Genomic DNA, 12334 nt, shown 5'->3' with positions numbered 1-12334 from the left:
CATACTTAACCTTGTTTAGGCACTTATTTACTTAATTAGTGTTCAGGCACTATTTACTTTACATACACATTGAGTAGAGCAGTTTCTCTTGCTCAGCAATAGTCTTCTCTTGCACACGACGCAGTAATTCTTCAGTTGCAAGCACTGTATCAATCAAAACATCAGGAGGGCCCTGAAGTTCCAGTTTTGCTCGTCCATCTCTCACTTTTTCTGACACACATACACTAGAAGGCTGGTGTCGAGAGAGTTCTGCAAACTCCTCTTTACCAAGGCAGAAAATGTAGTTGTTTTCAATAACAGCATGGGAACCCTCCTGAATTTTCATTACATGTTGGAGCCACGATTCTGCTGCCTCCAGTGCTGTGGGTGTGCACCCTTTAAGTTCAATCATGGCTTCATTGCTTGCAGGCTCTTTTGCAGTTTGACTGCCTGACTCTGCACCTGGAAGATATATATTGTTAACACAAGTGCATTGGAAGAGTGAGGAGCCTTCAAGGGCTGACACAAATTCCTATTTGTAATCCCAGCCATACAGTACAAGAAACACACTACTCTTCTGGTATACTCAAAAAAGAGATTAGCTACAAGGAGGTAAAGTTTCCAGGATACACACACTCATATGAAGAATTTATCTGCCTTTCACTAAATTATTTCCAACAACTTAGGCAATGACAACGGGTTTTAAGTCTTAAAAGGGACTGCGCAGTTCCATTCCTGTAAATGTAAAAATACAAAGTGTTCACAAGTTTTTGCTTCCTCCTCTCCCCGAGACAGATGTAAATACTAAGTTCCCTATTTTAAAGGGAATTCTGTGATTACAGATTCTCAAATTGGGAGTACTCATTTACTGGAAATGCCCCTTTTGTTCATTACTTACTCAAAGGATCACTTTTGTTTTCCAGCTTGCATTTTGCTGAATAAAATTTCCTCCGGACAACCTTGAAAGATAAAAGTTTAGGAGGAGTTTGCAATCTCTTATCAAATATGCAATTAAGTACCTTCAAAACTCTGTTAGACAAGCAGTTTACAACCCCACTCCCAATTCTGTTAACACTGGCATTTATCAGCTTTTCCCAAAATGTTATTCCTGACAGTATCAAATGCATTCCTGTTCTGCATCTCCTAGGGTAACACACCTTACACACCAAATAGCACCTTTACCAGCTCCTTGTGGTTGTGGCCTACCTCATGCTATCACATAAGATAAAGGTGTTCATTACTAACAGTTTAATGCTGATGCATCTTTACTCAGTTTTAAAATCTAGACTATTCTCCTGCCTGTCTACTTGAAATCCTTCTATTATGTTAGCTCATATATGTTGATAGTGTCTTGCCTTAGGAGCTCCATACAAAAAACAAAACTGTTAAATATTTTCTAAGGAGGAACGTTTCTTCCTTAATGAGTTAAGAGTAGACCCTTCTTATACATTCACTGACAGACATGAGAATTTTAGAGTTATCTCCCCTTTTTATAAGACTACAGGCTGAAGACTTCTAGTTTAGTGAGGAGAAAATAAGTATTTACAAAGACTGAGTATCTGTTTATGAGAGTAATAGTTTCACAAAGGGACCTGCTGCTCACAGTCATTGTTAGTACAGAACAGACTGTCATCATTTTTAGTCATCTATGGAAATAGTTTTAGAGTTTTCTGTCTTCATTATGGGTAGTTAACAACAAATTGGTTACCTCACAGGCAGCACGGTCATCTGGGCAAATAACAAACTGCACTTCTTTCTTCTTCCTAGGATGTGCCCTGGCAAAATTTAAAACTGCCTCAATCATGGTCTCTGCCACTATGTCAACAGGCAGCTTTGGTGACCAATTTATTGGAAAAGAAACTGAGGGAGATGAGTCCTCCTGAAAGTGATCCAGGCATCTTTTCACTGCATCCTTCAATTCCTGCAGGAAAAACAAAACCTTTCAGTCCTCACATCACCCAACATGAAAATCCATTGCCATCCAAAGTAAGCAATTGTCACCTCAAGCTGTAACACCGGGTGCTGGCATTGCAATATCACGTGCAGCACAAATGTAGAGGGCGGCTGATGTGTTTTCATTATCAGGGGCTCCTTAAAATGTTTCGGATGTTGAAGACAATGCTCAAGTTCCATCTGAAAAGCTGGATCCTCTTTTTCCAGCAGTCTTGAAGATTGAGAGGAAGGCCCATCCCTTGCATTCATGAGGTTAACAATAGCTGTATTCTGCAAGGAAAGAGTGCAAATTTCAGTGTACTTAAAACTGACTATTTGCAAGCCTTGCTATTACAGAGAGCATTCTTGCTAAGCACAATTCCTGTACAGAGGCCTGAGTGCCACAGATAGCTGCTTGAATGTTCCTACTGACTAGGACAGCACTGGAGCACATCAAAGTATGCACTTTGCAGTGGCAGTTCAGAACCAACAGTGTGCACAAAACTGTTCCAGTCATCAAGAGTGCACTGGACAGAATTATTACTCTCCCTATCTAAGTGACCCACGTGCCAATTATCAGCAGGAGAGAACTATGGATGTGGCTGTCATCCCAGCCTCAGGGTAGCAAGGACACATCACCAAATACCAGTGTCAGTACACATAAGGGAACTGCAAAGCTATGATTGTTTCCAATACAAATTGTTTCCAGTGGAAAAAGCAGATTCCCATAGTAGGTACACAAAAAATTGTTTACAGAATACTGATAAAAGCAGTAATTGTTCTAACCTTAATTGCTGAATATTATCTAAAGACACAAGGACATGTTTTTCTCACGGTCTTGAGGGTGTGTGCATCTTTCAGTGCTGTAGAATCGGTTCATAAAATTCCCTGCAAGGTCAACTTTGCAATCCTTAGTTCTAACACCAAAAAAACCCAAACTTCCTTTTCAATTATGACTTCTTTAAAAATAAAAACTTATTTATTTTTTAAGATTTAGTATTTGCTAAAAGCAAATGCCATTCTTGTGATGTACCTTACAGTCTAAGAGCTCTGTTGAATTCCTATGACTGAGGTCATCTATTTTGCTTCAGATTTTCTAGCTAAAAAGTTAATCAATTTAAGTAATGCTCTATTTAAAGGCAAGGTGCACATCATCCGTGTATTTTCTGCTGTTTCAGTGTTTGCTGAATAATTCCAGTAATGAAGTTATGAGAACATAATGAAGTTATGAGAACATAAATTATAGGAAAAAAAGCAAGGCAGGAAGTAAGAGAATACTTCTGTGGAGTGCATGATAAAATGTGAACTCCTACATAATAAGAAGATAAACCTTAACACAGAGATGTATTATTAAATCATTCAATCTTTAACTGCTTTCTATTATAACAGCATGTATACAAAAACAAAATAAAAACATTCTAAAGTCCAATACCCATTTAGACAAAACCCAACTCCTTGCTACTATGATTTAATTACCGTGTGTAAATTCTCATCAAACTGAGAAGAAAACCATTTAGTGGACTGATACAAAATGTGTTCTGAACTCTTTTGCTCCAAATCCTGCAAAGACTTGGAGGCAGCACCAGGTTGCACAAATTACAGGACAGACTTACCTTCAGATTTTCTGGGTGTTGCTCTACGATGCGCAAGCGAATGTTTTTGTGTGCGAGGTAAGGTGAAGACTGGCTTAGTGAAGCTGGCACAGTGTCTTCAAGTGAACTGGGATCACCCAGAAACTTTTCACAGGCCTTCTTTATTGCTGTGACTGTAGACTCATCAATGTTCACCAGGCGGATTTCCCTGAGACAGCTTGGCGGACTTGCCTCAACAAATTCCTTTACAGCCATTACAATCACTTTAGAACACAAATCAATTGGGAAGGCAAAGACACCTGAACTCACTGCTGGGATAGCCACAGACTTTAAAGCTGTTCCTGGAGCACTAACATAAAGCAGAACATTCAAAATAGCTTCCTGAAGTAGCTCACAACATCTTTCCTTTTCAGGAAGACACCACCTAGGACCAACTGCATGAATAATTTTCTTACAAGGAAGCTTACCTCCACCTGTCACTGCTATACCACCAACTTGGACTTTTCCATAGCTTTGAACATAAAGCTTGCTTTCCTCTTTTATTTCTGGCCCTCCAGCTTTTACAAGGGCAAGAGCAAGACCTGCTCCATGTTCAAGATACTCATTGGCTGCATTCACCACGGCATCAACCTTGTGTCTAGCGAGATCATCCTTATAAACACAAACGTCAATGCCCGACTTTACTGTTTTCCTGTATACTTCACCAGTGCTTTTTGCTGCTTTTCTGAAGGCCAACGTACAAGCAAACTTTTTGGAAACGAGATTATTTAGACAGTTTTCTCTTCTCTTAAGAGCTTCATAGGTATCTTTACTGATGGGCACCACCAAATTGACCTTATCCATTACGATGTCTGACCCTAGGATACAGAATATAAAGTGAAATAGAAGGTATTACTATCAAAACATTTATTTTTATCTGGAAGTGTGGCTTATACCTCTCAATTTTATCCTACTGTCATTGCTAAACAATATTTTTTACACACTCTAATCTTTTCTCTCCCCTTTTCAGAGGTTTATTAAACTCAAGGAGGTTCATTTAACTGTGCTACAGAGATCTTATACTGAGTTTTAATTCTGTGAGTCTCATTTAGTCTGCACTTAAAGCCGACAAGCAAGTTCTCTATTTGTGTGGAACTTCGTATGAACTCAGTAAGACTTTTTAAACAACATTTTTTAAGGAACAGTTTCTATATTATTACTATGGCTGTACAGCCCTCTCCTGGCAGATGTCAGCAGTACTATACTACGGCAGTTATGTTAATTAGTTTAAATCAATCTGTGTGAGTTTAGTCGACCTTTCCTCCAGGGTATACTACCTGCTTGTAGAGAGTCTGATATTTTGCACTTATAAAGTATACATGCTGACTCATCAAAACACGTCTGAGCTCTTGCTTTTAAAAGACAAATGCAAGCAAGTCCTGTTGAAGTAATTAATAAAAATGTTGATTCACAACCGTGTCTATTTCACATTAATTATGGATTTCAGGTTGCTTTTGGCTTTTGTTTTCCAGTTTGCTGGCTGTAGCTTTCAGTTTTCAACTTAGATACAAGTACACACTTCGCAGATGGCTAAATGAGAGGCTTACCTAAAGCAGGCTTCCATCCGAAGAAATCTGAAACGTAACTCTATTGTAATAAAAAGAGAGAAAAAGGAAAATATAAATGTTACAAGCAATAAAGTACGTGGGCTGCCTTCCTACAGGAGAGATTCTGTTGCAAACCAAACCGGCAGCACCAGCTTTTCAAACACCTCTACGAAGTTTTCTAGTTTTTAAAATGCTGCTCGGAGCTGCGGGAGCTCTGTGGGTGAAGTTACCCGCAGCTTCCTCCGGCTCCGACGAACTCTCGGGAGCGAGAGGCCGGGAAGAGCCGTTCCCGAGCGCCAGGCCAGAGCGCGGGGCTGCCCCGCTGCCCTCAGCCCCGCCGGCAGCTCCCGCCGCACCCACAGCCCTGAGGCAGCGGCCGCGCCGGGCCCCGTGCCCCCAGCCCCGCTCCTCTACCTGCACAACCCCCATCTCGCTCAGGGCGGATCCTCCGCGCTCGGAGCTGCGGGCGGAGCGGGAAGCGAAAGCGAAAGCGAGCGAGCGGCGGAGCGGGAAGCGAAAGCGAAAGCGCGGCGGGTCATGGCGGCCGCGCCGCTGCTGGTGTGGGTGAGCCCTGCGCCCGCCGCCGGCGAGAAGGCGACCCTCAAGCTCCAGAGATACTTCCAGTCGGGAAAGCGGTCGGGGGGCGGCGAGTGCACCGTGCGCCCCGGCCCCCAGCCCGGCACCTACTGGGTGGACTTCTCTAAGGAGCAAGGTACGGGCCGGGCGCCGCGGCTCGGCCTGGCGGGACGGGGCTGAGGGGACTGGAAATGGCCGCTGAGGCACCATTTAGTGTCCCTGGGCAGGGCGGCTCTAGGGCCGCTGGTAGCTATCACGCCTGCAGGTAACTTTATCAGCCTTATCTGCCTTTGTCCAAATTCAGAGGGGATCTCATTGATGCATATAAATATCTCAAAGGCGTGCCAGACTTTTCGGTGGTAGCCAGCGACAGGACAAGGGGCAGAGGGCATAAACTAAAACACAAGGAATTTCACCCTAACACGAGGAAGAATTTCTCTACATCGAGGGTGGCTGAGCAGTGGAACAGGCTACCCAGGAGGGTCGTGGAGTCTGGCGACATGCCTTGGCCCTGGGATTGGGCGGGATGATCTCCAGAGGTTCTTTCCAGCCTAACAGTTCTGTGATTCTGTCTTTCTGAAATTACCACAGATAGGAAGAGTGTGGAATCCCGCTCAAAACACACCTTGGAGGTGGGTACAGGATGCTGGGATATAGTGGTCCTGCCGGCAGAAGGGGAGCCGGGCAAGAGCCGGGTTGCAGCTGCCAGCGCTCCCCTGCCCCGGCAGCAGCAGCCGGACAGCGCTGCAAAGGAGGACCTTACCAAAAAGGTACATCAGAAAGAGCAATGTCACAGCCTGCCCTGCTTGAAGTTCCATGAGTTCTTTGTGTTGCGCTTCAGTGTTTCGTGCCAAAAAAAATATCAGTTAGGCAATCTTAGTCGATGGAATGGGGGGCCAGGAGTGACATTGAGTGCCAGACCAGAGGTCAATCTACACTGGTTTGCAGGCAGCATGTTTTCCAGCCTGACTCTGGCAGGTGCCAACCACTCTTCCCCAAAGCAGGGCTCTGGCATGTTTCAGGGGGTAGTATGCACCAAGGGCTGCTCCCAAAAGGTAGAAGAATTGTATGAGATTTGGATCATTTCCACCTATACCTTTCACCTACTCTTCCACCTACCTTTCACTTACTCTTCCACCTTTCCACCTACTCTTTCAACATGGTTTGCACCTTGAGGCAGCTCTCATTATCTCCATCTCTTCAGCATTAGAAAAGTCTGCTGTGATGTGATGTAGCACCGCTAACATGATTTCAGACACTTTGAACTAAAAGTTGCACAGAAAAGGTCAGCTGTGTTTAGGGACATGGGATAGGGCAACGTGGTGTGGATGTGGCTCTACCAAGACACTGATATCTGGCTCAGAGGGTTTTACCCTGTTTTGATTGGTAACATAGATCTAGTTTTTGAAGTATAGCATGTGGTAACATAGTGTTTGCCTGGCATCTATACTGCAAATTTTCCTATCCTTCTGTCTGTGTGAAGTACAGAAGGGAATATGTTTGTTGTTATTTTTCAGAATCCTGTTTTCTGCTCTAACTCTTGGAGTTATTAAAGCATGACTTCTGGAAAAATTTTAAAGAAAGATAATGAGTGAAAACTAGAAAGTCTAATATTAATAAAAACAATTAAATATAACTTAGAGGTCATGTTAAAACATGTTCTGTCTGTGTAACCTGGCTCTAAGGGGATAGACAGATTCCTCTGGGGATCCTTGGCAGAATAACAATGATGTAGTTACACTAAGATGTAGTTACAATGATGCCTCAGGTTTTAGCTTTTATATTTTTCAGATTCTGTACTGTTTCAGTGTGTAGTTCTGAGCTTCATATTAGGGGATGGTGAACTCTCTTCACAGAGTAGGGAGACAAAACAATTCCTTCTCTAGCTGGGGACCAAGGACAAATGATCCAAATTTCAGGCCCAAGAGCACAAACAATAATGGACTATAGGTGGACAATTAACTCCAATATGCAAATGGACCAGAACTTACATGTTGATGTGTTCTTGTGTTTTCTTTAGATATTTCTTACAGTATCTGCTACTTTGAATACCACTGTGTTCACTGAAGACCAAAGGGAGAAAATTACCATTATGTGTCCAAACTTAAAGAGAGAAAGAAATCCTGGAATGGATGGCTCTGAGAAATTGACAGGAGATTTTACAGATATTGAAAAAGCTTATCACTACTTTGAAGATATCCTTGCAGGCAAAGACCCAAACCATGATTTTTCCCATTCTGAAAGTAGGAATGGTTTGAAAGATGAAAATGGCCTGAATACTGAAGAAATGGTTGAGTTTACAGTTGTGACAGCTCTCTATGAATATTTTAGTCATACCCGCAAAGAGGAAATCAGAGAACTACACAAAAGGTTTGGAGCACATATAGGCATTAAAGGCCATGACAAGGATAACACATTCATATACATATCTTCTGATAAAAGTCCTGCATTGTTACCAGCAGCTAGTGATTCTTTTATCAGAATTTTTCAGGAAGCTACAAAAGATCTGACACAGGAAAAAGTTCCCATAACAAAGAGTGACACATTGAAAGAGACAGTAGTAAAATTAAATGAAAGGTTTGGAAATCTTCTTGCTAAAGAGGAAGGGAGTCAGTTGCTACTCCGTGGTCCAAGGAGTGAGATTTTAGCTGCCCAGAAATTTCTAGCAGGAGAAGGTGAGAACAGCCAAGCTGAAAAGAGTATGAAAATATCATCTGAATGTTACAAATACAGATACGGAATTGGAGTTGATACTTCTGTGTTGAACTTGTTGGAAAATATACTAAGCAAAGAAATTGAAAACATAAATGGCAAATTTGATACACTGGTAGAAATAAAAGAGAATTCACCTGGCCAGAAGGTCATTATATTTAGGCCTAAATCCAAAACTTGTGATATGTCGTCACATGCTACTGAAAGTTTTATCAGTGCATTTCAGAGTGCCTCTGCAATGTTAACAGAAAAAATCATCAGCGTGAAGCTTTCAGAAGATCAGAAGGAAACTTTAGGTGTTCTGCTTAATGCTAAGAAATTTGAAGATCTTAAGGTAAAACTTAAGAAGGATGAAGATAAGTTAATCTTAAGGGGTTTACCAGTCCATCTTGATGCTGCTGAGAAGTACATGAAGTCCCTTCTTGACATTGAAGGAACACAAACTAGAACTAGGGCAGCACTGTCCTCTGACCTCAGCTCTCAAGAAGCTACAGGAGCATCTAAGTCCAGTGTTAGGCAAAAAAAAATCCTTTCTTCTGAAGGACAGACTCAGGCAAAGACAGAAGAAAAAGAAGATGATGAGTGTCCAATTTGCAGGGACACAATTGAAAATAAAGAAATACTAGAAAAGTGCAAACATGCATTTTGCAAAACTTGCATTGACGTAGCCATGAGTTACAAACAAGCTTGTCCAGTTTGTAATACTGTCTGTGGAGTCCTGATAGGAAACCAGCCAGAGGGAACAATGTCAACCAGAAAAATCCGTGTATCTCTTCCTGGTTATCCCAATTGTGACACTATTCAAATTGACTATGATATGAATGGTGGTATTCAAACTGTAAGTATACTTAAATATTTCTTAAAGATATTTTTTCCCCCAACAAAACCAGTATTTAATATAAAATTAACAGTTTTGCTGTTCTTTAATGCGTGGTCAGGGAAGACATTTCTTTGTTTTGTACAAATCTGCAAGTGTTTAATTCAATATTTTTGGGTGTGATTAAGTAAATACAGTAGGAATTAAATGGTCAGATGATCAGCCTCCATTTTATATGCATAAGGACAGAGATGCCTGTCTTTAATTTGTACAGTGGGAATAACTGAACTGAAATCTATGCAGTGATATTGTATAAGCAAAGTTTTGCAAGTATAATGAGCATTTCTGGGGTGTTCTCTGCTGTGAGCAGCAATGGACAAAAGTAAAGAGTGGGCTGGCTTGGTGAGAGCTTTCCAGGTGAGAAATCTCCTTATGTTACGTGCTTGGATTCATGACTAGGACTGAGAAAGGAGTAAATTAAAAAGTCACAGGTGGAGCACCTTGCATTTGGGAGAGAAAAGAGGGAAAAACAAATTTAAAAATAACCATGGGTGCATGAGCGATGACAAGAAAGTGTGAATGAAATTTGTAAGAAAGTATCTAAAGAGAAAGAACTCAGAATCAGTTATCAGTCATGCTGTGTCCTTCTGAATGAGTTATGATACACAATGTGTTTCTGTTTTGTTTTTCTACAAAACAGAGCAGCCATCCAAACCCAGGGCAGCGTTATGGGCCAGTTCACCGAACAGCATATTTACCTGACAATAAGGAGGGGCGAGAAATCCTGCAGCTCCTCGAAAGGGCCTTTCACCAGAAATTGATTTTCACAGTGGGGCAGTCACGTACTACTGGTGAACAAAATGTTATCACATGGAATGATATTCACCACAAAACTTCCATGGAGGGAGGACCTTCCCAGTAAGTAGTCTCGCCTTTCTGCAATACTGTTGTTACTCAGATGTGTCAGGAAGACTGCCTTGAATATTTTCCACATTGAGAGCTTTCAGATTTTGTCACTAACAGAGTGACTGTGGAATGCCCTATGGATCCAGAAGTTAATCACCCTTCCCCTATTTGCAGAGTTGGAACAAGGATGAGCTTAGTGTTCTGCTGCCCCTCAGACTACCCATTCACCAATGAGTTTGTAAGGCACTTGGTTAATAACTGCTTTGATTAGAACCCACAGGACAACAAGCTCTTGATGACACCTAAGGACACCTGTTACCTGCTGTTCTGCACCAGGAGGTGCTGGTCCATTATGACCCTGGTAAAGATGGCACTCATCATGTTGTAAAACATGGTTTGAGATTCTCCTTAGCAGAGCTAACAGCAGGAAGTGAGGTTGTAGTACAGATATGGTCACGTCCTTTTAGAAGCTAGGAGCCAAGAGTTGTGCAGCACTTAGTGGGTCAGAGCACAGGACACAGTGCCAGCCCCACCCATAAAAAAAGGTTACCCCGTGTTGGCCATTCAAGGTGTCAGAGGATTTTCTGAGTAAATTCCAGCCCTGTCCAGTATTTCTTGAGGACTTGCTGCACTAAATGAAAAGAACAATCACCAGGACAGAGTGTGAGCTGTCTGCAGCAAAAACAGGAAGGAATCTTGGACCAGTCCTTTCAAGCTTGTTGCAGCCTCTGAGGGGTAGGTGGTGTCTTGCAGGGCTTGTGTCTAGATCCTCCTGACTCGGCTAGGATTATTAAAAGAGCAAAAAGTATCAGTTTTACTTTATCCTTCACTCTGTGTAAATTTTCTCTCCTGCTTATCACTTGCGTCATACGCAGTGCTGGTGTTGCACTACTTCAAGTCCAGAGGTGCCATTATGTGTCTGATTTGAAGGCTCAGGCTTCAGGTCTGATTTTCTTTTTAAAAGATACATACCCAAACATCCTATCATTTTGAAGGGAGACCCCCAGGCAGCTTTGAAAATCAAGTTCTTAGTGTTAATTTGGACAATAAAATGTAGCAGCTCCTTAAGCCACAGCTTTATGCTGTCTGTATCGCGTCTGTGACTGGCAGTATGGGTCTGTTTTCTCTCTAGGGCAAGAACTGCATAAAATTTGTGGAGAGATTTCTGAAAAGACTTTGATGAGGTGGTTTTGTAGAATTGTCAAGTGCTTCATTGCAGAAATAGCCCAAACCATTCTTCTCCTCTTCTAGGTTTGGTTACCCGGATTCTTCTTATCTGCAGCGCGTTCGATCAGAATTGAAAGCAAAGGGAATTGAATAAGGAAATCTGTGAATTCTCAACTCCTAAGTGCAATGACTGACACAGCAGTTAATGTACTATTCAAGCTCTGAGGGAAGTGGCTTTGTTTAACTACAGTACCTAAATTGCTTGTATTTCAGAGTTAGCTAAGAAAAGTAATCTTTTCTCATCAAACAATGTATGTTCTTCTCACAAATCATTTCCTTCCCTATATATGTAGCCTTTACAAAATTTGGTTCTTGTGTGTGTAGTTATCAGTACTGTTTGCACTTTGTATATCTTGCTTTACTAGCAAATCTGATTGCCACTTTTCTCCACAACTCTCCAGTCTGATTTCTAAAACCCTTAGATCCACAACTTTTATTAGATGGAACACTTCTCTTAGCTTTGCATTTTGATGTCTGTCAGCATGGCTGGCATCATGTAACCTAATCTAATCTAAATCTAAAATTTGTATGCAAATTTGTATGCAAATATGTAATCTAATCTGAAATTTGTATGCAGCTATAACAGTGTTAGCTGTGATAAGGTTATGGACTTCTGCTTCTTTTCATGGTAGAAATGGCCTTAATGATTTGGGTCTTGCATGTGAAATTAGCTGTGGATCATGTACAGGTGGGTACATGGATGTTTGCTCTGCAGGAGTGCTGAATACTGAGAGCTGTGTTGGAGCAAACGGGAAGCAACAGTGTCATAACTGATAGTGGGCTCCTGGTTCTGTGCCTGCTTAAACTTCAATACAACTTCTAAATCCGTTTTTTCAACTATAAAGCTGCATTCTTTCAATTGCATCTAATATAGGTTTAAATTGTATCATAAAGATACTCTGCAGTGCCTAAATAACCTGTTAATTACCTGTGTTATGGTATTTTTAGTAAGTTGAACCTTTTCTCTAAGGCTACTGAGTGCAACTAATAAAGAAAATACAAAGATA

General features: G+C 41.6%; 2 protein-coding genes across 4 annotated transcripts in view; one reads left to right on the top strand and one right to left on the bottom strand.

The window, feature by feature from the left end:
• The window catches only part of PARP9 (poly(ADP-ribose) polymerase family member 9), a 9729-nt gene extending 3846 nt beyond the window's left edge, over window positions 1-5883 (bottom strand). Inside the window, exons 1-7 of one of the 3 annotated variants that reach the window (XM_064435117.1) lie at window positions 5777-5883; window positions 5090-5129; window positions 3525-4360; window positions 1981-2202; window positions 1688-1900; window positions 878-938; window positions 67-441 (exon numbers count right to left, since the gene is read on the bottom strand). In XM_064435117.1, coding sequence (XP_064291187.1) covers window positions 67-441; window positions 878-938; window positions 1688-1900; window positions 1981-2202; window positions 3525-4360; window positions 5090-5129; window positions 5777-5875 — 1846 coding nt within the window. In that variant the 5' untranslated portion in view covers window positions 5876-5883. Of the gene's footprint in view, window positions 1-66; window positions 442-877; window positions 939-1687; window positions 1901-1980; window positions 2203-3524; window positions 4361-5089; window positions 5130-5319; window positions 5430-5503; window positions 5591-5776 lie in introns of those variants that run through there. The other 2 variants (XM_064435119.1, XM_064435118.1) reach the window with 2 other exon arrangements.
• On the top strand, window positions 5627-12334 carry DTX3L (deltex E3 ubiquitin ligase 3L). The gene is made up of 5 exons (XM_064435120.1): window positions 5627-5801; window positions 6257-6435; window positions 7686-9215; window positions 9895-10112; window positions 11352-12334. The coding sequence occupies exons 1-5, from the start codon at window positions 5627-5629 to the stop codon at window positions 11419-11421; spliced, it is 2172 nt and encodes a 723-aa protein (XP_064291190.1). The 3' UTR covers window positions 11422-12334.

Source organism: Passer domesticus, chromosome 10, assembly GCF_036417665.1.
Source record: "Passer domesticus isolate bPasDom1 chromosome 10, bPasDom1.hap1, whole genome shotgun sequence".
In the NCBI taxonomy this organism is placed as follows: Eukaryota; Metazoa; Chordata; class Aves; order Passeriformes; family Passeridae; genus Passer; species Passer domesticus.
The sequence above is the reverse complement of the archived record's forward strand: the minus strand, read 5'-3'. Positions and strand labels throughout refer to the sequence as shown.